Here is a 27,549-nt window from a genome sequence, read left to right as displayed (position 1 = left end):
GTCCAGACAAAATGGTATAGATTTGTCTGTCCAAGTACAACTATAAACCCTGGAAATAACAAAAGCAGCAACCATAGAGGACTCTGAAAGGTGAAAAGGGAAAGGCAGACTGGCTAGAGACCCAAGAAAAAAGGACCATCCCAGTGGCTGGGTATCTTATGATCCTCCCTACCCAGCAATGAATTTTGGACTCCAAAATCACTGCAGATGATAACTGCAGGAATGAAATTAAAAGACGCTTGCTCTTTGCAAGAAAAGTTATGACCAACCTAGACAGTATATTAGAAAGCAGAGACATTACTGACAAAGGTCCGCCTAGTCAAAGCTATCGTTTTTCCAGTAGTCACGTATGGATGTGAGAGTTGGACTATAAAGAAATCTGAGCGCCAAAGAATTGATGCTTTTGAACTGCAGTGTTGGAGAAGACTCTTGAAAGTCCCTTGGACAGCAAGGAGATCCAGCCAGTCCATCCTAAAGGAAATCAGTCCTGAATACTCATTGGAAGGACTGATGCTGAAGCTGAAACTCCAATACTTTGGCCACCTGATGCAAAGATCTGACTCACTGGAAAAGACCCTGATGCTGGGAAAGATTGAAGGCAGGAGAAGGGGATGACAGAGGATGAGATGGTTGGATGGCATCACTGACTCGATGAACATGAGTTTGAGCAAGCTCCAGGAGTTGGTGATGAACAGGGAAGCCTGGAGTGCTGCAGTCCAATACTCAAGTATTCTTGCCTGGGAAATCCCATGGATAGAGGACCCTGGTAGGCTGCAGTCCATGGGGTCACTGAGAGTCGGACACGACTGAGCAACTTCACTTTCCCAGGCAAGAATACTCGAGTGGGTTGTTGTTTCCTTCTCCAGGGGATCTTCCCAACCCAAGGATCAAACCCATGTCCCCAGGATTGGCAGGCAGAATCTTTACCACTTGAGCCACCAGTCTTCAGACCTCTTTTCCTCTTTAATAACAGAAGAAAAGCACCATTTCCTAGCCACCTGTACACCTAGGTTTGGCCAAATGCCCAGGTCCTAGCCAATGGGATGTGCCCAAAAATTATATAAGTACTTGACAAAGCTAAGCTTGTTTACTATAGCCACACTATGGATTAGGTGCTGTCCTATGAACTTTATATGTATTAACTCACTTGTGCCTGGTACCATCAAGTCCATTTTCCAGATGGGAAACTGAGGAACAGCAGGATAAGTAACATGTTATTACTGAGGGCACAGAGCTGGGAAATGGCAGCGCTGGGATGAGAAGCCAGGCTGTCCAGCTGCAGAGTCTGCTCTGACCTGACCACCAAGTTTTCTATTAGTTCCACACAACTTCTTAGATATCAACTACCCCAGACTCAGGTTTGAACTGGGGGAAGACTCGGTAAAAATGCAGAAGCCCTAACTTACCTCCTGATTTATTTTTCTTTTTGGCTGTGCCACATTGCATGTGGGAATCTTTGTTTCCCAACCAGGGATCGAACCCACACCCCCTGCATTGGCAGCTCGGAGTCTCAATCACTGGACCTCCAGGAAGTCACTCGCCTTCTGATTTCTGACCTTCTGATCCAGGATGCATCCTGAGAATCAGTGTGATACCATGTGGAGACAAGGCAGAGAGAAGTGGCAAGGGTGAAGTTGAATATCTCTGCATGTGTTTTTTTCCCTCCTTATCTGAGGCCATTTAACAAAAGCACATACATAATGGTAATAATTGTAGCCGACATTAAGTGAATGATTAGTAGGTGCTAGACATTTAAAACACTTTCTAAGTGCTTTACTTATGCCTCAGTCACTCATTTCATCTTCATAATAACCCTATCAAGCAGGCACTATTTTTGGTCATCAATCCAAAGGTGAACATTTGATGATGTTGAAATCTCAAAAACTAAGGTGGCCCACAGCCAGGCTGTGGCCACAGCTCAGCTGTCTTTTTGTTACCTTCCAGTAGGATCAAGAAGGTTCTGGGGTCAGTCTTAGCTACAGCACTGTCCCCATCTTATAGATGAGGAAACAGGCACAGAGAAAGTCACTTGCCTGAAGTCACATAGCCAAGGAATAGTTGACGCTGTATTTGAATCTAGGCCATCTGGTTTGAAGGAGCAGATGTTCCTCCTTCCACCACTTACCACATGATCCAGGAGACCAGCACCAGGGTGCATCACTGAAGGAGCTGAAGAAGCAGATGAGCAGCGCTCTCTCAGGGCCCAGCTTCTGCAGGGCCACACCAAAGATGATGGCAAACACCACCAGCCCCGGGATGTTCACACCCTCCACCTCACCTCCTACAGGCACCTTTGGGCAAGAACAGATGGAAACAGGAAAGGACAGATAAACAAAATTCATTGAACCTGAATGACAGACCAAAAAAAAAAAAAAAAAAGGCTGAAAGGAATATTCTGTTCCTGATGATCAGCAAGAACGTCTCTTTTGCTATGTGGTCAACTGTTATCTCTGCTTGATGCATTAATCTCAACCTTCATTCTGTATAGATGTTGAAGGGATTTCATCTCCCCTTTTTACTAATTTCATTATCACAAGGACCTAGCTGTTAGGTGCCAAGTTTTCTCCAAGGGCTCCTGAGTCTCTAAACAATAAAGGAAATTCTGTGACCTGCTTTGAGGTTCACATGGGTAGATTAATAAGCAATGTCACTTTCTGCATCCTTGCATCTCCTGTCCATCAGATATTTCTTATAGTTCTTCATATAAGATAGCATTGGGCTTCCCTACATGGATTCAGAAGCACAGGCTACTAGCTGGAATCTATGACAATTCTTTAAACTAAGTAAATGTTTAATGTAAATAAACTTTTATTGGGGGCTTCTCCGGTGGCTCAGATAGTAAAGGACCTGCCTGCAATGTGGGAGACCTGGGTTCAACCCCTGAGTTGGGAAGATCCCCTGGAGGAGGGCATGGCAACCCACTCCAGTATTTTCGCTTGGTGAATCCGCAGCTATTCATTATACAAAATGAAAAAATATACAAAATGATATAAAAGAAATACATCTTTTTAGGTACAAGTCACATTGCTTTCAGAGTAAATCTTAACTTACATCTATGATGATCTTTAGTTTTCTTTGCTACTGCTATGAAAAATAGAAATATCCCACTTCAGGTATTTTGGACCTGTTCACAATTATGTTTGCTGCTTCAATTTAAATGTTCTACTTTGGGAACATTATTCTAAAGCTTTACTTTAGCTATTTCAGTGGCTTTGCAACTTTATGTGGTCAAGGCTTAAGCTGGAAGTCTGTTGTTAACTAATTAGTTCTCGCTAATTACTTGCATATTCTAATTGCCCTAGCTATCTATGTCTGAACCCACCATAATCTCTGAGACCTGATTTCTTGGCACTTCTCTTACTGTCAGATTTGGCTTCCGTCTGTTCTGAAGCACACCTGTTAAACCCTCTCCTTTCTGTCTCTCTTCAGACCATGAGCAAAACATGGAAACACAGACTCGAATCAAAAATCACGTAATATGACTCTTGCCACTTCCTTCTCCAAAACTCAAGGTGAGCTCATCATGGTTAGTCATATACCCACAATTCAACAAGAGCTATAGTGTTCTAGGCAAGGGGCTGGTCTGTTAAGGAAAGCAACCATACTTTCCAACCATCTTTCCAGTTAAGTCTGACTTTCCATCTTATATGCTGGGTTTTGTGTTCATAATACTTGGCATATTCTTTTTCCTGAGTTTAAATCTTAGTTTAAGGACCTACACATGTGTGTCCATGAACACACTATTTAATACCAACTCCTCCCCCCACCAAGTGTCAGTTTATCCATTTATACAGAAAGAATTATTTTGGTACCTAGAAAAATTGATTCCGTGGTAAGGACCAACTGTGATCAGTGATCACCTAGAATACAGTAAACACATGATAAATGTTGGCTGTTGTCACTCTTCTAATTTCTACTACTGAAGTAAGTTCTTCCTATCTCCTTTATTTACTAAATTATAAATGCTGTGAGGGTGGGACAGTCTCATTCCTCTCTGTATACCACTTTAGGAGGCTTCATCTGAAGCTGAGTGACTCCACCGTTAATGTCGCCATTGCCACAGACTGTCATACTATTCTATCCAGAACTCTCTGCTACATGGCAGCAAAAATAAAAAAAAAAAAGCAAAACTCTCTGCTACACAGTCACAATACATACTCATACATATTCTAAATATGTCTCAATACAATTGTACTAATACCCATACCTGACTTGAAACTGTCTTCTAAAAGCATGGCTGGAGGCTACTACTTGTCTCTGTTCCCAGTCTCCAGGCTCGACATTTGAAGCAGTGATTCCAGGTAAGTGGGTCATTCCAAGGTCTGTATGGTGAGAAGTATTAGGAAGCTTGATTGGTTGTTGATCTAAGCCTTAGTTTTCAATCTAGCTTTTTAATCTCCATCTGTCTTGCTTCTCTGTATATATTGTAAGTGGTTCAGAACTGGGAAAGTAGAATGGAGTATTACTCAATACTTCATCAAGTCAGCATAAACTAGTAACAAACCCAAGGCACAGTAAGGGAAGAAGAAAAACTGGTGTACAATAAGATATTGAAAAAGAGAGACTGAAATAAGGAAAGCAAAATAAAAAGGATATATTACTAAAATAACCACTAGTGTGCCTTAAGAATGGCACTAACAATTGCTTTTGATGCTATTCCTGACAGTCAACTGAGGAAGAGATGAGGTAAACATCAAAGTCTAGAATGCTGGTCTCTTTCCTCTTGATTATGCTGTCTTTATTTACAGGTGGAAAATCAGTAATTGACCATTTATAACATAGAAATGTAATCCTAGATACAGATATTGGTCACTAAGGAACTTTGTCATGAACAGAAAAAGATTAACTGATGACCTTAACATCCACTCATTAAAAAAGTTTATGTATTTTATGCCTTTTGGTTCTCTTGAAGGTGTCCCAGAAATTATGATTCAGGGGAATCTGATTTGAGGTGTAAGAATTTAAACTTCTATTAAGCTCTCTGGGTGGTTTTGGTGTAGGAGATCTGTAAGAAACATTGAGGAGCCTCAGAATCCTCCTCTCTAAAGGGAATCTACTGTGCTTATTTCATAGATTTCTTATGAGATGAAAATAAGATAATGTCCGTGAATGCTTAGAACAGGGTCTGGCACTTAGGATTCATACATGTTAATTCTTTACCCATACCCCGTCTTTTCAGTTTTAGAAGTTATTTTCCACTATACAAAAATGTGGTGAATTACAATATAATTTCTCCCTAGTCACTTTACAATAAATACATTCTGGTTTTCAGCCAAATTTACTTCTGAATAGCTTTACTGACTGCTTAACATTAGTTTATCACCTGCTTCAGGTTAACATCCATTATTATATTGCGTTTCTAATAAATGGGAATCAAGATGGCTATCACAATATTTTAATTCAGTTGCATAATTTGAGCTAACTTGTTCATGCTTATCCTCTTTCTATATCATTTTATTTATTTATTTTTGGCTGTGCTGAGTCTTCGTTGCTGCGAGGGCTTTTCTCTTGTTGTGGAGAGTGCAGGCTACTCTCTACTTGTGGTTGCAGGCTTCTCATTGCGGTGGCTTCACTTGTTGCAGAGCACGGGCTCCAGGGTGCAGGGGCTTCAGTAGTTGTGGCACATGGCCTCAAGGCTCTAGAACACAGGCTCAATAGTTGTGGTTCATGGGCTTAGTCACTCTGCGGCATGTGGGATCCTCCCGGATCAGTGATCAAACCTGTGGCTCCTGCTCGGGCAGGTGGTTTCTTTACCACTGAGGGACGCTCCCATGATTATCTTAAATAACAAGGGAATTTAAGCTCCCATGCTTATCTTAAATACCAAGTGCAATTTGTACTTTAACACTAGCTTTCTAGCTTGATCTGTAGTGCTGAAAGCACAGCAATTTCAGTTACTAAGGTAAGACTAAAGGAGAAAATGACCCGGGGCAGATCTCAATTTGGAATTCTTCATGCACCAATTCTATATTTTAAAAAGTCAAGTGTTTAATATAATCTATGCTAAAGTTAAATAACAAGACAAGCTGTGTGCAAATCTGCAAAGTTTTGAGGCATCCTTTTTTTCCTTTTTTGACATTTCAAAATATGTTGCAACATAATAAATCCAATGTCTTTTTTTTCCTCAATAATTCTATTTTTAAGGTCAGTCCCTGACCCCTCCGTGAATTTTTGTTGAGGGAAAATCTAAATGAAAATGGGCTCTAAAAATGAGTAGATACAGTTTCATGGCTATCGCCACCTACAAGTCTGAAGGGCACTTCCAGTTTAAAAAAAGAAAACCATTACAACAATTATTTAAAATATAGTCTCATATGTTGTGCTTCTGACGAAACTAAAAGCAGATAATGCCAGGCACTCCTTTTCTGCATTAAATGATGATTACACAACAGAACCTTGAACTATACTGCCTTAGTACCTCTTACGATTTACATTTAGAAGAAGTTCTGAGTAATATTATTGAAGAGAGATGGAAGTACCTGAATTTATTTATATATATATGTCATTTGTTAACCTTTTGATTCAGTGGCTAGTGAATCAATCATAATTTTATGTAAAAAAAGATGGGTATGTTTTGAAGATTAACAAAGGGGCCTCCACCTATGTTGCCCACATACCACTCCCTATTCCCCCCATCCTGCAAGCAACTCAGAACAAATGTGTCTATCCTGAGAATTCTTGTCCTGTTGCCCACACTGGCCACCTCACTGGCAGAAATGACCATCACCGTCACCTTCCGGGTGTGTGCCCAGCTCGGGGGCCCAGAAGTTGCAAAGTCCAAATAGCTTGCAACCAAGTAAAGGCCTTAACCCAGCTGCCCACCCCGCAGTAGCCAACACTCACCATCCCCACCCACCAAGCCTCTATTCTATTTTGATACATTTATCTTGTATTTTTCTCAAATAAAGTTAGAAGCAATTGCCCCCTCCCTCCATAAATAACTAAAATTGCCTATCTTTGCTTCCTAGTTAGTAAGCAGAGGTAGGAGAAGTTGTGTGAGAAGCCACATAAAAAGAATTCTTGCCTGTGATTACATATGCACACGGGGCATGTGGGCTTCAGTAGTTGTCGCATGTGGGCTTAGTTGCTTCACAGCATGTGAGATGTTCCTGGACTAGGGATTGAAACTGTGTCCCCGGCACTGGCAGGTGGATTCTTTACCACTGAGCCATCAGGAAAGCCCCTCAAGACTAATTTTTAATTAGCCAAAGCTTTTCAAACTCTTTACATTTTACTGTATGAGGTAAACATGTAGTTGCCTTTTTAGTATTGCAAGACCCTGGATTTTGGACTTTCTGTGGCTAGTATTAATAAATCCTTTCTTGTCTCAAAGACTTGGGAGAATTGGGTGAAACTGGTGCAAGTATTCATCTACTGGATCTAATCCACAACTGTTTTTTTGTGTACCTACTCCAAAGAATAAAGCAAACACACCTGTCCTTGTGGGGCTAAATTAATACACAAAAATGATGCTACTGATGCATATCATTAAATCTTGGATCTTAGTTTTGCAGAAGTAAAGAAATGGGGACAATGTTGTTGTTCAGTCACCAAGTCATGGCCGACTCTCTGTGACCCTGTGGACTGCAGCATGCCAGGCTTCCCTCTCCTTTGCTACTTTCCAGAGTTTGCTCAAAAAGGAGGATACATTTTCTACTAAACTGTACTTTTCTATTTTCATTGTGCCCTTAAGCAATAGCAGGGCAGGATCAGGACTGTGCACTGTCCTTAGCATCCAACGTGGATGCTCCAATCCAGTGGTTTCCAAGTGGAAAGAGAGCAGAAGACAATCCAATGAGAAATGGAAAATACAAACTCAAAATTTGATTTTTACCTCATTATCTTAAATTTCTACTTTGTACATATTTTACAATATACATAATATACTTTTATGGTCTGAACATAGAGTTTTTGATTGAATCAGCAATAATACGCAGAAACCTATGCAAACAAAGTCAATTATTAACTCAAGGAAATAAAAATGCAGTACAGAGTAAGAATAACATGTCACTTATATAAGATTATGTTATATAATCTTAAATATATAAACATTCTTAATCATAGTCAATAATGTAAACACTGAATTACACATGCTGGGAAAAGGGGAGCAGCAAGAGAAAGTATAATGGTTTTAGTATAGGAGTATGCATACATGCTATAAATACATATATATACTGGAGGAGATATATGCTCATTGATGAGGTAAAACATACAATTTTTATACCATAGCTCTAATAATTTAAAATTCAATTAAAATGAAAAATTTAAAAATGAACTATAATGATTCTTTTAGAAGTTGGAGCTAGATGAGGCAGTTCAATTTAAAAAGTTGGGGTCTACAGTTCTGGGTATGACTATGATAGATACAACTGGCAAGGCTGTTGGTTGCATATAGAAAGATACTATTATAATAATAAGTAATCTTTCAACCAAGCATTCCTTTTCTCCTGGTTGGCTTACTTGACCAGACTACCCATTCAAAGGAGGCTTTACTAGTTATTTCTAGCCAACTGCTTTAAAGCTCTGAATTAGGCAGACTCCTCCAAAGCCAAGAAATTTAGGCATCAACAATTAAAAAAATAATAATTTTATTTATTTATTTTTGGCTGTGCTGGGTCTTCGTTGCTGTGTGGGCTTTTCTCTAGCTGCAGAGAGTCGGGGCTGGCTACTCTCTAGTTGCGGTGCACTGGCTTCTCATTGAGGTGGCTTCTCTTGTTGCAGAGCATGGGCTCTAGGGCACGTGTGCTTCAGAAGTTGGGGCATGTGGGCTCCGTAGTTGCGGCTCCTGGACTCTAGAGCACAGGCTCAATAGTTCTCGCATAAGGGCTTACCTGCTTTGTGGCATGTGGGATCTTCCTGGACCAGGGTTTGAACCTGTGTCTCTTGCACTGGCAGGTGGATTCTTTACCACTGAGCCACCAGGGAAGCTCGACATTAACAATTTTTAAGCGACATCTGATTTCTCTAACTTTTTAGAAATTTATCTAATTTTTACGTAACTCATGAGATTTTATAAATCCTAGTGATTAAGAGAACGTTAGAGGGACTTCCCTGGTGGTCCAGTGGTTAAGAATCCATCTACCAATGCAGGGGACATGCGTTTGATCCCTGGTCTGGGAAGATCCCACATTCTGCAAGGCACCTAAGCCTGTGCTCTGCAACAAGAGAAGCCACCACAACAAGAAGTCCACCCACCACAACTAGAGAATAGCTCCCTTTTTCTGCAACTAGAGAAAGCCCATGCACAGCAACGAAGACCCAGCACAGCTAAAAATAAATAAATGAGAAGAATGAAAAACGTATACATAAACAGAGAGAACTTTAGAAATATGAAGATATTCAAATACATCTTATTAGAGAGACTAATATGGTGAACTACCACATACCTATACCAAGATTCAACAGTTAAGGTTTTGTTACATTTGCTTCATTAGTCCATTCTCTCTCATTTTCTGGAGATATTTTTTAACAAATGAGTTTTCAAGAAGCAGAAAGATTTTAAATAGTGGTTTTCACAGAAGTAGCATTGGTTTTCATAGAAGCAGCATTTGTTTTCATAGAAGTAGCATTTGTTTTCACAGAAGCAGGATTAATATCTTGTCACTCTTCACTGTTTTCACTAAAGTTTTTCAAAAAAGTAACACATTCACATGGTTCACATACCAAAACTATTAAACAGGCATATACTGTCTTGCTCCCACCCCTAGTCTATACACGCTGACCTATTCGTCCCCTGTAGGCAAATGTTTGATTTCCCGAGTATCTTTCCAGTGTTTCTATATGCAAATAACAACAAATATAAGCAGTATACTCATATTATGGCCTCTATTTCTCATACAAAAGGCAGTATATGTGGAATCTGGCATGTGACTTTTCATATTTAATAATGTATTCTAGAGTCTTTTCCATGAAAGTGCACAGAGAAATTTTCCATCCATTGTATCAACGTACCATTGCTCTTTATTTATTTGACCTCTGTTGATGGATCCAGGTTATTTCCATTCTATTTGCTATGATATGCTACGCTAAGAATGTTCAACCCAGGTATATACATAATTTGCCATGTGGGCATTTGTATCTGTAGGATAATTTTCCAAAAGAGGGATTGCTAGGTCATAGGCTACACTTATAATTTCAAAAGATGTCACAAAATTGCCCTTTCTAAATGTCATACCCCTTTTGCATTCCCTCAGTAGGGTATGAAGGTAGTGATTTATTCAGTCTTGCCAACACTCAGTGCTGTCAAACTAGGATTTTTGCTAGTTCTACTGGCAAGTACAAGTTGGTCATAACTTTTATGAAGGTTAAGCTTCCTGTCCATTTTCATTTTTCTCTTTTGTATATGAGAGAGAGAGAGAGTTCAATAGATACCTTACCTTACAATTTGGGTGACAGTGCTTGCTTTATAAACTTTTAATTTTGAAAAGAAGATAAATTATGTTTGTGATAGGCATATAGCAGTCTAAAACAAGCTTTCATGACTGGAGTTATTTCTCTTACCATAATATGGAAGAAAAAAATCCTATGTGGATCTAGTCAGTACCTGCAGAAAGCTATCAGTTAAGAAGAAAAATCATCAGCTCTACCAATGATACCTTATGGCTGAACTGTGCCCCTTCCAAAAATTGCTTAAGTCCTAACCCCCAATACTGTGAATGTGACTTTATTTGGAAATAGGGTCTTTGCAGATGATCAAATGAAGATGAAGTAATTAGAGTGGGCTCCAGCAAACAAATACAATATTTCTTCTTCTTTTTTTTTAATCTAATTTTTCATTATTCTTAAACTCTATTTTGAAGTTGTTTTTGAGCAGGAGAATAAAGACATACAGAGTCTAGTTTTTCAAATGATAACACTCAATACTTCTAATGCATAAGTAAAATGTCATGATGTCTGGGATTTATTTTCATATACTACAGTCACTAAAAAAGGGGAAGGTGAGATATAACACACTGCATTCTATATTTTCTAAATGTCTTGTTAATTATGGCTTAAAAATACATTCAGAATGCATCCTCATGTGTTAATTAAAAAATGACATTTCTTTCACATCTACTATGTGTCAGGTAATGTTGTAGGCAATGAGGATATTAACATGGGTAAACAAAACAAAACAAAACTTGTGCTCCCTGGGAGTAATTATCAGATATAATTTTTAAAGTAAAGCAAATTAGGCTTCCCTGGTGGCTCAGACAGTGAAGAATCTACCTGCAATGCAGGAGACCAAGCTCAGGTTCAGTCTCTGGGTCTGGAAGATCCCCTGCTGATGGAATGGCTACCTATGTCAGTATTCTTGTCTGGAGAATTTCATGGAAAGAGGAGCCTGGCGGGCTACAGTAAATGAGGTCACAAAGAGTCAGACATGACTGAGCGACCTTCACTCACTCACTTACAAATTATCACCACAGCCTCAGGTAGAAAAATACACTTTTAACAACTGCCATGAGCCATGCCCAAATGATAAATTCATTTGCTTTTAACTTTCTCTTGTGGCTTTTCATCCACTTTTAATCATGCTAAGATATTCTTTACTAAGTGCTTAGTCTATCAAAGTTCATTATCTCCTCTTCCTGTCACCTGATATGAAATAATACATTAAGCATTACAATGTCTCATTTTTCATTTTTGTAACAGTGGCATGGAGCCATTGTAATAATCAGTTAGAAATAAAAAAGAAAGATGATTTTGTGACTGTTTGGAATACTAAGTCTAGGTTATATTTTAATGTTTTAATTTTTGTTACCTGATTACAAGTCTTCTCAGGAGTGTAAATAGACATTACATAAGTATACTTAAAGTCTTACAAAGCATCTGAAACAGTATTGCTGGGGAGGAAACTCAGAACTGATAGTAGGTTCTCCCAAGCTTCTGACACTACTATGCTCACTAGATTCTGAGATACGTTACGTTACTCATTGCTCTGAACTGCCGTTAGGAATTCATTATCTCCTAGTATCTTCAGAGGGTTTGTTGGTTAAGGAGCAGACACCCGGGCTGAGGATACTATTTGGTAGCGTCTTCCATTTCGCTGCTGCCTCCCTCCAGGCGCAGCCAAGGGAAAGTGTCCTGGTAGGTGTAAGTATATCATTTGTAAGCTCTACTCATAAATAAAAACTTACCATAATGCTTTTAAATCAAAGCATATCATATATTTCAGATGGTGATATATAATTAATTGCTGTTTTTATTTCCAGTGATCAATGAATGTCTGCATCATTTTCCACTAAATTATCTTTGAAATCATACTGTAAAGTATGCAGCATTGTAGCAAATCAATTGCAATGGATTGATACAATGGTTAAAACTAATAATTTTTACTAAGTTTTTACTAAATACTAAAGAATCCTCAGTATTGCTCCATAAGTAATGAGAACTACTTTATGAACTTCCCAATGAAAAGGCAACTTTAAAGTCAGTCAACTTGTACACATGCTCAGTAGAAAATTAGGCAGCCATTTAGGGAATGTTTCAAAGGTGGTCGACCTGGAAAATTCTTAGGGAGTCAAATGGGATTTTGCTTCTGATTAGTTTGTCTGCACTTATCTCAACCCCAGGCTAGAAGTGATTTTTCTAGACTGTGGTTATCCCTGACAGATGAACTGGCTTCCTAATCCTAATGCAGGAGCTGGAATGGAAAATATGATCAACGTTTTACAGGAATGGTTTCGAGGCTTGCCTTTTAGTTACAGGTTATCCAGCTAACTGGCCTTTATTGATCATGTTTAAATTTTTCAACTTTAATTGGATATATATACACATCTAGTTTTTAGTTGGCTGAAACATTTAATCCTTTTAATCAGTTCCGCCAAATAGTCTATATTTGATCATATCCATTCACAAATCACAAGGCTGTCATTTTTGTAGCTGGTCAGACAATGACTGATCAGAACTTCGCATCTGGTTCTGAGAAAACAGAAACTTTGACAAGAAATAACTATGAAGTCGTTAGGTAGGAAATAACTATGAAGTCGTTAGGTAGAAAATAACAGGGGCGAAGGAAGCGTTATTTTGGAAAGAAATACCATAGATAAACACAGCACAGTATTTTTGGCCACAGATCTTCGGGCATTGTGTGAGGCAACGTCTGTATTTAATTTGAGGTTCAGTATTTTGTTGTTTAGGAAATACAATGTAGAACTGATATTAGGTTCCACCAAACTTCTGACACTACGATGCTCACTAGATTCTGAGATACGTTACTCACTGCTCTGAACCGCCGTTAGGAATTCATTATCTCCCAGTACCTCCAGAGGGTTTGTTGATTAAGGAGCAGACACGGGGCTGAAAATACTATTTGGTACCTTCTTACAGTTTCGCTGCTGCCTCCTTCCAGGCGCAGCCCAGAGACCGCCGGCTGAGGGTCCTCCAGGAGCCCGTGCAGCGCGCAGCGGGACCCAAGTGACAGGCCCCGACGCTCGCAACCGCCACTCGAAGAGCCGGCGGCAGCGACCGTGCGCGCCCACAGTCCGCGCGGGGACGCGCCTTTCGGTTGGGGCGGGCAGCGCGCGTCCTCGAGAGCCCCCGGGGAAAGCTCCGCCGCCGCCGCGCGCGCCCGGCAGGCCCAAGAATGAATGGAAAGTTCAATCTCGCGCGCTCCGCGCGGACAGCCAATAGTGCGGCCCGGAGCGGCGGCGGGCAGGTGTGCGCGTGCCGCCGCCTGACGCAGGGTTCCAGTCGAGCAGTCTGGTGTCGCCGCCGCCGCCGCGCCCCGCGGTTCCCCCCACCCCGGCCCGGCCCCCTCCTCCCCGCCGGGCTGTGGCGGCCGAGCGGCGGCGACAGCGGATTCCAGTCCGGCAGCCGAGCGCCGCCCTCGCTCCCCGGCCCCTCCGCGCCGCGTCCCCTCGCCGGCTCACAATGTGCTGAGCGGCCCGGCCCCGCCGCGCGCATCCCGGGTGTCCGGCCGCCGCGCTCCCTCAGGAAGTGACAGAGTCCAGGCCCCTTCCTCCGCCCCGTCCCCGGACTGAACGCCACACACGTACTCACACCCTCTCCCCCGCTCTGCCCGAGCGAGCAACGCGACCATGAGGCCCCGGAGGTAAGCAGCGCGCCCCGCGGCCGGGCGAGTGTTCGAGGGGCTGGGTGTGCGCGCGGGTGCCGACGGCGCTCGCGGCCCCGGGTCTGGCACGTGAGCAACGTCGAGGGGAGCTCGGTGCGGCGCAGCCGGGAGAAGGGAGGAGGCGTGAGCGCCAGGGAGGGGGAAGAACGGGGCCAGGTGGGGAAGTAACAGGTCTCGCAGCAAGTTGTTGTTCGGAAGCCGGAGCGGTGTCCTGCCTTCGCCGGCCCTGATTTATTGCCCCCGTTTTCCCACCGAGATGCGGGCAGGCGATGTACTTCCGGGTTCACACCTTTCTCTCCCAGCTCCGAGCCGCTGGGTCGGCGCTGTGTGCCGGCGCGGCATTGCCTACGCGGCAGCCAGGTCTCACCGTAGCGGTTTGCCGCCGGGCCGCTGGAGCTGGCGGGCCGGGTCGGGAGGGGGTGCGGGCCACTCGGGGTGCGATGGTGCGGCGCGGGCTGGAGTCCTGGCGGCCAGTTTGGGCGCCTCGGGCCCGCGGGGCTGCGCCGCCAGGGGGCGTCCGCTCCTGCCCTTCGCGCACTCCGCTGCGGAGCTGCTTTGTAGCCGCAGGCGTCGGGGATCCTTTTTGCTTCGGGATTGGTAATGTAAATTCATGAATTAAAATTAAGGATTTGAGGAGAACAGAGAAAAACGCACTTGGATCTAGGTTGCTTTTGAAAAAGAAAAAAGCCAAAGAAGAATCGATACATTCGCAGGAACAGTAACTGACTACTGGCTGGAACACTGAATGCGGGTGCCTTATGAGGATTTGTACTCCCAAAACTTTTTTTTTTAAACTACACGTTGGTAAATATTGAGTGTTTTCGAGTAACATCTTGCAGTATGTATTTAGTGCCCTCATTGCGGAAAATTTTTAAATGTAAGTAATAGTCCGCCATTTTGAATTGTTTCATGTAACACAGACTGAAATCTTAGGTTCCTGTGTTTCCTTGAGTTCCTTTCTGATCTCTCTGTGGATTTGTTTTCATCCACAGGATATTAACGTTATCAAGTATTATTACTGCTCATAGAACTAAATTCTCCATTGAGGATTTTTATCCCTATAGCTGTTAACGCAAGGGAAAATAGACTCGTGTTTTATTGCAGTTTTTAATTTCTTGGTCAAAATATTGTGGAAGTTAAAATTACACATGGCAACTGATGTTAGAATGAATTTAAAACATTTAACACCATCCTTAGAAAAGTATGACAAAATGATATTTACTCGGATTAAAAAAATCCTTTCATTTTTTTGTTCAGATTATTAGCGTATTTAGTTAGGTGATAATGCAGTAACGCTTTTTAAAATGCATCTGATGGTAAAGGATATTTTTAAGTCCAACAATAACTTATGAAACATCACAGTTTAATTTTTTAAGGACTTCAGGGAAACTTCAAAATTTTAAATTGAACTACTGGAAATTTATGCCAATTTGTGTGATTTTCAAAATACAAATTTAATTATTATGGAATTTATGCCATTAGTTTTTTTCTGTTATGGGTTTGCACTAACGTAGTAGAGAAGTCATATTATAAATTAACAACACAATAGGTAATACTGTTCCATTTAGATTAGTGATTAAATAGATTCTTGTTCATTTGGGGGACAGCTCTTGCTTCCCATTATTCTTTCTCTCTGAATGTGTGAAATAGGGCAATCCAGTGTGCCCAAATTTCCTAAAGAGCTTTAAGAATTAAATTGACATAGGCCTCTTTCTAGTACTTGCTGGGGAGGGGAAGTTACTAAAAATGAATAAAATGCTTTACTTGACTTTCCCATTTTACAAATAGGATCAGCTAATCATTGCTTGATATTAAAATATCGAGAGAATTTAAGGATATGAATCAATTCGTAGTTCATGTTGGTTATTAGAACTGTTTATTGATGCTCCTCAATAGATCTGGAACCAAATAATTCAGCGATCAAGCCCCATTAATCCTTGTCAAATTGTAGAGTGTCTTATTATATGTCTGTGCCAAATTTCTTTCAGAAACAATGAAAAATTTGTGAAATTAATCAGGATTTAGATTAAAAATTGTATTAATGGGGGTAAATGAAGTGAACTATATTTCTGTGTAAGCGAAATAGATTAAGTTTTAGTATGGTAGTATTCAAAATTAATCTTCAGAATGACTTAAAGTGTGTTGTACATGTAAATTAAAAAAACAAACACTAGAATTTTAATAAATACAGTGGATATAAGCGTTTTTTTTTCCTGTTTACGCTGAACAAAGAGATTAAGCAGATCTTACCTAATAGTTTGATAATGTTTGGTATCTAATCATGTAACTGTTTTGTATTTATAACACACTGCTATCGTAATTTACAAATCATAATTAAGAGAAAAATAAGTTATTAAATAAATGTTGTATGCATGTTTTCAGGTAATGGTCTTCATGACAGTCTTCAGGTATAGAGTTGACATTTCTTTAAACAAAATGCTATTCAAAACTGCCAATTTGGGGGACCTTATTAGGAAGCGCGAGTCAGGAAATGATCTGTTAACATTTATCTTAATCCATAGTGGAACTGATTGGAGAAAAAGGAAAATGGAGATTTAGAGATGAATCAGTTCAGAAGTAATTAAGCTATTGATTATGAAAGGGACTATACAAAATTTTGGTCAACTAAAGAGTTTTCTTATTTGGTAATTTTAATAGAATATTATTTTCTTTTAAAAATCTGTAGTCATAAATACTTCTAAGGTTTTATATTTAATTGCTTTAGAGCCTGTACTTGATTTTCTTGTCTTTTGAAGGAACTGTGTTTGGATTGTAAGTAAGTGTTGTTTTTGAACTGTTTTTGATGAACCACATAGTAAAGAATTTCTACTTTGTCACACATAACTAAAAATACTTTACAATACTTAAAATTGATTTATATGCTCATATCTAGGAATGTATGGAGTATAGAATCATATTGGTTTGAGAAACTTACCCAGTATAAACGTGTACAATGTGTTGGATTTCTGACACTGACTCTCTATGAAGTCGCTGACCATAGTGCTGAACCAAGACAGCCATGTTGGCCATTGCTAAATCTGACTGAAAACTGCACACAGAAATAGTGTAGATGTTCAAATAGCATCATCACTGTAAGAAAATATAATATATACCTCATACATAATTTTTTATATATTCTTTTTACCCAGATGAAATTTGGTAATCATTAAAATCAACCAAAAATTGTGATAGAGAAATTTCATCTCTGAAGTATATTAATATAACATTGATTTTGGGTAGTGTCAGTAAAATCAATGGGATCAGTGCTAGAGGTTTTCTCTTTCTTTGCAAGTTGCCACTTAACAGATGAAGACAAGATTTTAAAACCAATTTAAGAGACTAGTGAGTTTTCTCAAAAACTGTCCAATTCTAGGGAACACCACTGTAAACTTCAGTATGAATTTGCTATTTGCAATTTTTGACTTGGTTTTATATCACTGTCAAAGTGGCACTGTGAAAACCAACATCAAAACATGTGGTTACCAAAATAATAAAATTAAATGACTCATGAAATAAGTTCTACTAGAAATAATAATCATATATGCATTTTTAAATAAAGAGAAAAATATAAATTTGAAATTATAATAATCTTGAATTAGCATTTTGTGGGAATTTTCTATTGTTTAAAGCAAGATAAACACCAGGCTGTCACCTCTAACAATATTATTGTGTTCTGTATTGTGTGAAAATAACACTAATATGAAACCATTATAGAAATTACCTGAAAGGAATGTTGTAATGTGTTTAATATTTCAGTAAAAAGTACTATTTTAGGCATAGAACTTTGACATTATTTTCCTAAAAATAGAATGGGTTGACATGCAGGATCATCAAATTGAGGGTCAAAGGTGACAAACCAGGACAAAGGGCATGCAGCTCATTTCAAGCAATCAGTTTCTAGTTTTTTCATGGCTGAACAAAAGCCTAATTATATAGGAAAAAGGACTTAGCATTGAATGGCCAGTTCTATTGGTGGGAAAACATGTTTTAAGTTTTTTATAAATTTTCAAATCAATATTTCTTATTGGGGAATGTGAGAGCCAAAATACTATATTTATATTTTTCAAACAGTTCTTTTATGTAACATTTCTTTCAGGCACTACAAAAACATTTCAGCTAAATAGCTTATACTGTATAAGTTAAAAACAAAATTTACTTTTTTATAGATTAAAAATTTTAGAAAACATGTATAAATTATGTTTTGTTTTTTTTGCATTACATTTTTGGTAGTTAATCCTGATTAAAAAAAAAATTACATTTATTACACTATTTGGTCACTGGCTGTGATGTAAAAGTGAGCAGCCTCTAAAACATCTCTTGATCTTTATAAAGTGTTTATTGAAACTATTTCAAGTGCACTAAGTTTTCATTTAGTTGTTAATCTCTTGTGATATAAAATTTTAATCATTAATGTATATCAAAACTTAAAATGTATATCAAATAAAATTTTCTTGTTAATATTGTACTTATGTAGAAATATTCAGGTTTACTTAGAATCAGTTTTGTTTATCATATCAAGAAGCTCCCCTAGCTGGAATACTCCTCCCACTCATTAGCCCTTGAAATTACCCACTCCTATAAAAACTGACAGCCCCATGCCCTGGGGCTGCTCTCGCTTTCTGAGATGCCCACACTGTCCGTGGAGTATGTTTCTCTAAATAAATCTGCTTCTTACCTATCCAAAAAAAAAAAATTGAAGTAATTTTAAAGTTTTGTCTTAAAGTTATGGTAAGCCGTCAAAATATATGTGATCAGCTTCTTAAAGGTGGGACTTCTGCCATTGTTTTGACTCTTTTAAATTTAAAACCACTAATTTTTTCCTCCTATTCAATATGACCTCAACAAATGACTCAGCTGTGAGCTTTATTGTATAAAACTGTTGTTTGATATGGTAGAAAATACAAACTATTTGCATTAGCAAACCCAACTGTGCCATGGCTTAGTTGTGTTACAACATTCACATTTAAGCTGAAGAATTGTGTTTACCAATTATTTGTACTATGGTTGGTACCTTTAAACAATCTTGACAATATGCCAGTTGACTTAAATGATTACTCTTTGAAATTTTTTATTTTCTATTATATATTATCTTTCACTACAGTAGTTGCAGAGAAGACTAGAGCTGCCCATATTTTATGTGAAATCAATAAAATTTCAATATGTAAAATGGTCAATAAAGTTAAAATCATCTCTGATCGAGTAGCAGTATGACAAGTACTAGCCTCTAAGGTTAACTTTTTAAAATATATTATAAAAAGTAATTTTTGCTTCATAAATATAAAAAATATAATTTTGAAATGTTTTCTAAAGTGATACTGATTTTTTTTTCCATTCTCTAAAGATAATTTCAAAATAGTTCAGTGAGGTTTCCTGTTTTAACAGGAAAACAATTACATAAAGTCACAAGTAAATATTTGTCTTAACTTCAGTTTCAAATAGGTTATTTCTTTAAATTTTCTGTATCTGTGTATAATTGAAGGTGTAGCATTTTCAGTTTTTTCTGAAGTTATAGTAGGATGTTGAGTTAAATTACACAATAATTTACCCAGATTTTGCTTAGGTGGCATTTGAATTTAATCTATTGACTAATTTGTAAAAATATAATTACACTGAAACATTTCCTACCTTGAAACATTCCTTTACAGGACAGTTTAAGAAAATATTTTTCATAAAGTGCACACATTAGTGTCAGCGTTGAACTTCCACATGTAATGTTTTATTTCATATGTGTATCTGATATATTTAAGTTATAGTAAGTGTAAATAAATACTGTGCTTTAGTATTACTCTGATATTTGTACTGTGTTCACTCTGGTGTTTGTACTAGGTTTGCTGTGTGCCTTTAAGTAATCATTTAAAAACTTTACCCCCAACTAACTTTCTAAGCAAGGAAAGTCACATTCCTGCCTACTTTGCTTTACAAAGACAGATTGAGACATACTGTAAATAGACTGTAATTTTTTATAAGCCATGCATGAAGTGAATATTTAGCAAACTGTAATGTACTTTATGCTTACATTATTTTGAAAATACTAATGATAAGAAACAAAAATTTGTTAACTTTTTGTAGATGTTGAGAAATTATGGTGATGAGAATAATGAAATAAATTTGCTTTTATTATGGTGAATGTTCTTGATTACTAAACCATTCTTTGCCAACCTGAAGTTACTGTTGCATTTTATTAATATTAGAAGTAAAAGCTAACATGATGTAAATTGAATTTAAATAAAGTTCTCAATAATATGTAGCAGTATTTTATTTATTATTACTCAATTCTCTGGGCTTAACAGCATGTCAGTTTAAATAAATTATAGTGTATAATGCATAGTAGTAATCGTTTTCTTTTATAATGAATAGTTACAATAGTGGATTAACAACATTATGTAATGTAGTTGAGAATATTATTTTACATATTTTACTATGAGGAAATATGAAATCGAGTGTTTGTAATGAATGGTGTTAAATTAGGCAATTTTATATTGGTAAGTCTATGGTTTATTTAAAATAAAATTATTGAAGTCACTTTATATGTGCATATTTTTTTTTTTACAATAATCAATGATTGTGTATCACATTCTCTTAAAAGATAGTTTATAAGAAAAGTTTGTTTATATGTCCATTTAATTCATAAAAGGCATCCTAGAGATAGTCAACCCAGGTTCAGAAGTTCATTGTCATTGATTAATTTAAAAAAAATGTATTAAACACTAAAGAATGTTAGGATTACAATGATGAGCTAAATATACACTCTCCTTCCCACCATAGAGCATAGAGTTAAGTTGGGAGAGCGAACAGCATCTTCTTGAGCACTTAGAGTTAACTACAGTACAGTGCTGGATGGTAGAGGCATTGTACTCAGTATGGAACAGTGAGAAAAAGAGGGCCAAGTGGAGATGTAAATGATAATTAGGGAGTATTCTAGTGAAGGGGCAGATAAATGCATTGTAATAAAAATGCCTATGTATAAAATAACAAAAAGCTGTTTTGGGAATATTTCATTGCCATTAAAGAATTATTTTCATTATCATTATTATTTCTTTTCAAAAAATAGTCACCTATAGTAAGAATATGAACATTTAATATTATGAATATTTTATATAACATTAATCTATTATTCCTATCATAGTTGTTCATATAGGTAGATTTTAATACTCGTATTTAAACAATTGTACTTTCTCTTCTAACTTTTGTTTTTGAAAATTTTTAAATCATTATTTAACATCATTGGAATATATTGATATCTTTGAAATAATTCCACCTTTTCCTTTGAAAAGGATGATAACGTTAAAACTATCAATAACTGAAAACATCACATGTAAGTTTGAATAGTGAAAAATCTGAACATCTTTATCATTCAGATTGACTGGATTTCATTAAATCCAGAAAGCTCTTAGTTAGAAATCTTAAAATTGAATGATGTTATTTAGCTAATTCTTACACTATTTGATGTTTAGTTTATTAGATCTATCATTTATGGTAATTTTGCACCTGAATTATTTGAAAAAATAATTTTTGCAAACATTTTCTGTTTTTATCACAGCTTTTGAATATGTTATTTTGAACTTTTTTGTAAATATAAGCAGAGAAAATTAAGCCTGGGCTGTGGGCTATTAGAAAAATATGAGCTAGGTTTTGCTGAAATTTATGTATAATATTTAAATATACCCTCACATAAACCAAATGTGTAAAATTAATATAGGCTCAATGTAAAGGAAAAGAACTTCAGTAAGTTTTGATAATGAATTTTGTTAACATTAGGATCTGTCATTATCTCTGTATTTTGGTTGTAAACAGAGGATAACTGAAGGATTTAATAAACAGAGGTTCACGTGCCTTTTGTTCATATTCTGCCTCTATTCTTTTCAAATCTTACTCAGTGGGGTTGTCATCCTTTGTAAGAAAAATCTTGTGTCAACATTCAGTAGAACTCTGAATTTGGGAAAACCCTCCATTTTGCTTTGAGAAAAAAATGAGATTGTGACTTGAGAATTTACACATAATGATTTATTTTTTGTGAATTGATTTAGTAGATATAGAGTATAAAACTTAGTTAAGAGGGGAATGACATCCTGGTAGTAGCAGGTGAGTGGATGCATATTCAAACCAATCTATTTTGCAAGCCATAATAACTCTGACCTGAAGATAAAAATAATAATTCAGTGGTCATCAGGAGTTTTTGTTGCAGTTGTTGTATTTCATTACTGGGTGACCTCTTTATTGCAAGTTTTATTGTACCGTGACATCTGCCAGTGGATATATTTGAAAATCATTACTTACTCATTTTTTTTAAAAAGAACTTTTTTCTTTAAAATCTGTGTTAATGCACATTAGATTCCTTTAGTTAAATTTATTCAGTGATTAAATTTACCACCATTAAAGTTAATTTTTTCTTCAAAATTCTTTATATGTAATAGACCCAGGATCAGTGGTGTAGTATCACAATTAGAGTCTCATGATTTATCTTCTAAAAGATGTCTGAAGAGAATAGTCAAATAAGTTCATCAAGGAGCACAATATTGTGGGTTGGGTTCATTGTTAACTGTGATTAAAGAAGAATGGGATTCTTGAATTGCAGTGTAAAATTAAATATTAAAAAATTTTTAAACTGCATCGTTTCTGAAATCTTTGCATCTTAATAGGTTTTAGAACGTTTTTAAAAATACTGTCCTTGAATTGGAATGAAAGGCAAGTTTATGCCAATTGGTTATCTAATTTTGCTAGGTGAGTCTTACATTGTAAAAAGAGAAAAGTTTACAGGTCGCTTCACAGAGTCAAAACCTAAGCATTTTACTGCTTTCTAATGAGCCATTAAGCTGAAGAAGAGTCAATTAAATGAGCAATTAATGTAGTACTGACTTGAGCTCTCTGATTTTAGGTTCTTCAGAAGACAATGAGGTCATTCAACCAGGTTTCATCAGCCCCAGGTTAGTCTTTTTTTCAATTACATTTTTACTTAACTAACATTTATTTAAAAAGATCACTGGAGGCATATGAGAAAATGTGACAGCTCTTAGAAATTCTCCACTGTGGCACGATGGGCACCATATATTCTACTGTACTCCGGATCACTTCATTTATAAACTAGTACTCCCACCAGAATTGCAAGGGTGAAATCTTCTAATTAACTTTTTCCTCCTAATTTTAGCAGTATTGAATTTTGTGGTTGCTTTTTCCCTGTCTCAGGCAAAATAGATAATATTTAAATGTTTATGGACCTGAATAAAAAGTAGTTGTGGCTTGTTCATTTTTGTAAGTCCTTTTGTAAGTTCATTTTGAAAAGAGGCCTCACAAGTATTTGTTAAATTAACGATAGAGACTTGCTGCTGTTTTAAAATAATTTACTATAAGATAAATAGTCCTATATAGTAGCCATTTTTTCAGGAGATTAGAGAATTTTCCTAATCTAGGACAGTCCCATTTATTTTGCTTTTCACCAGTTTGTATCAAATTAGTTGCTCATTATATTATTGATAGGCTTCTATGGAGGCTCAATTAGTAAAGATTCCTCCTGCAATGCAGGAGACCTGGTTTGATCCCTGCATCAGGAAGATTCCCCTGGAGAAGGGAATGGCTACCCACTCTAGTATTCTTGCCTGGAGAATTCCTTGTACAGAGGAGCCTGGCGGGCTACAGTCCATGGAGCTGTGAAGAGTGGACATGTCTAAGCAACTAACATACTATTAATACAAAATGTGTCATGTGAACTTTTAACATCTTAAACCTAACACTTCAAAAATACATACCCTTTCATTTGTTTAGGTGTACTTTAAAACCTAGGTTTTTGATGTATAAATATTCTCTTGTATTACTGAAACTAACTGAAAACTGACAGCACTCTTCTTTCCAAATGGTTTTATTAGTAACAGTGTATTGCCAGGCTTCCCCCTTGGTTCAGCAGTAAAACAATCTACCTGCCATGCAGAAGACACAGGAGATGGGGATTTGATCCCTGGGTGGGAAAGATCCCCTGGCAGAGGAAATGGCAACCCAGTTTTCTTGCCTGGAAAATTCCATGGACAGAGGAGCCTGGTGGGCTTCAGTCCATGGGGTTGCAAAGAGTTGGACTCACTGAGCCCTGAGCACTCATGCATGCGATAATGTGTTATTCTGGCTTCTGCTCTTGTGGCTTTAATGTCTTGGCTCTTCTCTTGACTAATGCTATCAAAACTCTTAAAAGCTATAAGATGACAGAGTTCATGAGCATTTATAAGTACAAGTAAAAAGATATTAGTCTAGTATTAAGCTTATCAAATACAGGATTGTAGGTAGAGAGAGGAAAGCATTAGGGATCAAAAGGTTTAGTGAGTAGACCACTGATTGGCATTGTCTTTTGACAGCACTTTACTTTTTTTCTAGAGTGAATCCTTTGACATAGAGGTGATGCTCTAAAGAGTACCATGAAAAAGAAGATTCTGAAAAGTTGCCACAATATATTAATTTACCAACTAGTTTCCCCTTACTCTTGGATTGTGGTTTTCCTCTGGGGGCATACTGGAGGCAGTCCAGAGGCCCTTTTCTCTTCTGCTGGAAGTAATGTTAACACCAATGTGTTAAGTGAGTGCAATAAAGTTTCATGTCTGTGTTTCCTTGTGATTAAAAAGGGGTTGGCCAGGGAGAGGTTGCGCTTTCCCCAAAAGAAAGATTATTGTCAGAGATTACATTTATGCCTAAAACTTGAATGTCAACTGCTCCAAGGTCCTCACTTTGCAGGTAAGGAAACTGAGGGCTGGAGAAGCTTAATGATCCAAGGTCACAAGGTCATTAAATGGGACCAGAACTCTGGCCTCCAGTTTGTAGCTGGATGCTTTTTCTCCACAGATTTTCCTCTCACACAGACATCTTTAAAGCCTGAAGATTTCTTCTCATTTGCCTCATCTTTTACTCTTGTAGTGTTTTTTCCCTTTCCATTTTCCTCCTACCTATTCTTTTCCCCGAAATAAACTGAAAATGAAGACATTAAAGGAAATACCTAGGAAACAGCCCCTATTCTTAATTATTTGTTTTGATGAGATTTAAGTTTTAAAGAATAAACTTTGATTCATTGCTTTCAGAGGGGAAAAAATTGTATGCTTACATTATTTAGTGTCATTTCTGTAGACTCAATATTTATTGCACAAGATCTTTAAATTATGAAGCATAACTGTTCAAGTAGTACAGGTGAAAAACATGGGACTCATTTCAAATAAAACACAACCTTCATTTTGTGCTATTCTGGGCAAGGTAAAATAAATGCTTATTACTAAATGATTTCTAAATGCTTATTACTAAATGATTTCTCTAACATACTGCTGTCATAATTAAAATTACATAGCCAAGTGTTTGTTTAGGACAATTCAGAAAATATTTGGGAGGAGTGATAATAAAATTTTTATTTTTTTGTTTCAGTTGAAGTATGTTAACAGTGATTTTTTACTATTCGTTTTAAAAAATAAACTTTTATAAAATGATGGTGTTAAAGTAATATCCCCTTTCTGAAATAATTTTGTTGTTCTAAATACTTAACTAACCAAAATGAAGAAAACGTTTGCAAATGGTTGTTTTCAAGCATTGTTGTTCAATGCTTGAACTATAGAGGCAATTTGTCTGGCAAACTTAAAATGCTATTGTTTTCTGTATTTCTGTAATTTTATTTCATTATACCTGGGGAACTATGTTAAAATATTTAAGGAAAAATTTTAAGAGGTTTTTATAGCTGTGTAAAAATTACCAAATCGGAACAATTGTGTTAAGACAGAGCATTTTGCTTTCAGATAAGGAAATTAAATGAGAACGGAATTGTGCTCTTTGGGGAAAAAAAAACAAATAGCCCCCATATTCTAAAGTGCCTCTGTTGTAAGATCAACAGCAGAGGCACTCCTTTCATTTGACTCCGTATTGTAAGAATTTCAAGAAAGTTACTTGCCGGTAAAGGAGTTTACTGAAACGCAGTGGGAGGGATCGGCAACAGTTTGCCCGACGTGCGGGTCCGCAGCTTTTGCGCGGGAAACCTCACGCCGCGGCCAGAGAAGGGGTTCCCTAAAATCGCCCCTGGTCGCCCTCCACTCCCTTTGCCCCCCACCGCCTTCCCCACAGACGGCTTTTCTTGACCCTCCAAAGGCGCACGGCGACGTTTTCGTGGCTTCCCGAAAGGACGGCGGCGCCAGGGGTCTGAAGACAGCTCCATTTTAGGCATGGCCTGGTCGGGGAGTAGGGGGTGGGGTGCTCCTTTTCTTGGCCGCTTCTGATAACCGCCCCCCATCCCCCGACTTCACTTTTCTGATTGCGGAGACTTTGACACATCACAGATGAAGAGATCAGATTATAAATGATATATGTGTAGAAATGCAATGAAGGTAGCAGATTGTGCCAAACGTTGCCTCCATCCCAGTGGAGGCAAGGGTTCCTTTTGTTCGGTGTTCATTTGGTTGGGACAAAATGACAAATGTGAAAGTACCCTAACTAGTGAAAAATCCTCACCCTTCTTGGAAGGACTCAACTTCTAGAACTGAGGTGGTGATGTGGTGAATAAAGGAAAAGGTGACTGAAGAGAGAAAGGGGAGAGGAAGTGGCAAGGGCGGGCGGTGGAGGGAAGGGGCAGATCCGCTGACCTGGGGGTCTCGGCGACCTTGGGGCGCGGGACTGCGCGTGAAACTCCGCGGCTGCGAGGGCAGAGCGGGCTGCAGACCCCGGCCTCATTTGCCGGGAGGGGAGCACGGGTGGAGCCGCTCGCCATGGTGCCGCAGCCCCTCCTCCTAGTTTTAAGAAGAACCGAAGCATTGTTTCAGCTGTATAGAAGTCACTCATTGCTTTTACTTGAAAACAACAACGGTGGGCTCTGGAACCTTTTTCGGCTCCTTGCATTGTACTGTTGGAATTTTTAAAAGAAAGAAAAAATTGTGTATTTCGTTTCATAACTGTAGAAATTTTAGATTGTGATAACCAACGGGGTTTAATAGGTTATTTCCTTTTTTTTTTTTTTTTTTTTTTTTACCCTTAGTGCATTGAGGATTCTTTGTAGCTACTTGAACTCATTTTAAAGACATTTTGAAAGAAGTATGATAAATCAAGCTACTGAAACATTTGGCTTCCACAAGTATAAAACATGCGTTTTGAGTCAAGCACAGGTCTTTCTGGCACTAAAAACAAGTAGGAAATGAGACAAAAATTAAAACCAGAAGACTTCAGGAAGGTGACAAATTGGAAAGCGTTCTAGGAGATTCAAGGGACCATTTTAGGTGAAAGAACTCTATGAGCTTGAAAAGATTATGGTTAGTTTTAAACAAGGATCTTAGGCTCAAAAGATTGAGGGCAGGGAGCAGGAAAAGATGAGTCTATTTTCAAAGACAGTGCCATATCCCTGAAATGGAAACTGGTATTTTCTATGTCACTGTCTCCTTTCTCTTCCCTCCCTACCCTTTCCCTTCCCTGCTTCTCCCTCTCCTCTCCCCTCCTTTCCTTTCTTTTACTCTCCACATTCCCCCTCCCTCCCCCAGGTATGTAAATGCATTTGCCTT

General features: G+C 37.9%; 1 protein-coding gene and 1 long non-coding RNA gene across 2 annotated transcripts in view; one reads left to right on the top strand and one right to left on the bottom strand.

Annotated features, from left to right (window-relative positions):
• Positions 1 to 1,475: 1,475 nt before the first annotated feature.
• LOC113898312 lies at positions 1,476 to 13,422 on the bottom strand. Its single transcript, XR_003512606.1, has 4 exons — positions 13,302 to 13,422; positions 4,208 to 4,322; positions 2,126 to 2,291; positions 1,476 to 1,576 (listed from the first exon to the last, which is right to left on the bottom strand). It is a non-coding gene; the product is annotated as an uncharacterized LOC113898312 (long non-coding RNA).
• Positions 13,423 to 13,960: 538 nt separating this feature from the next.
• Positions 13,961 to 27,549, top strand: part of LIN28B (lin-28 homolog B) — a 142,840-nt gene continuing 129,251 nt past the window's right edge. The window contains exons 1-2 of the mRNA XM_027551319.1: positions 13,961 to 14,035; positions 22,932 to 22,980. Coding sequence (XP_027407120.1) covers positions 22,947 to 22,980 — 34 coding nt within the window. The 5' untranslated portion in view covers positions 13,961 to 14,035; positions 22,932 to 22,946. The remainder of the gene's footprint in view (positions 14,036 to 22,931; positions 22,981 to 27,549) is intronic.

This window comes from Bos indicus x Bos taurus, chromosome 9, assembly GCF_003369695.1.
Source record: "Bos indicus x Bos taurus breed Angus x Brahman F1 hybrid chromosome 9, Bos_hybrid_MaternalHap_v2.0, whole genome shotgun sequence".
Classification (NCBI taxonomy): Eukaryota; Metazoa; Chordata; class Mammalia; order Artiodactyla; family Bovidae; genus Bos; species Bos indicus x Bos taurus.
The sequence above is the reverse complement of the archived record's forward strand: the minus strand, read 5'-3'. Positions and strand labels throughout refer to the sequence as shown.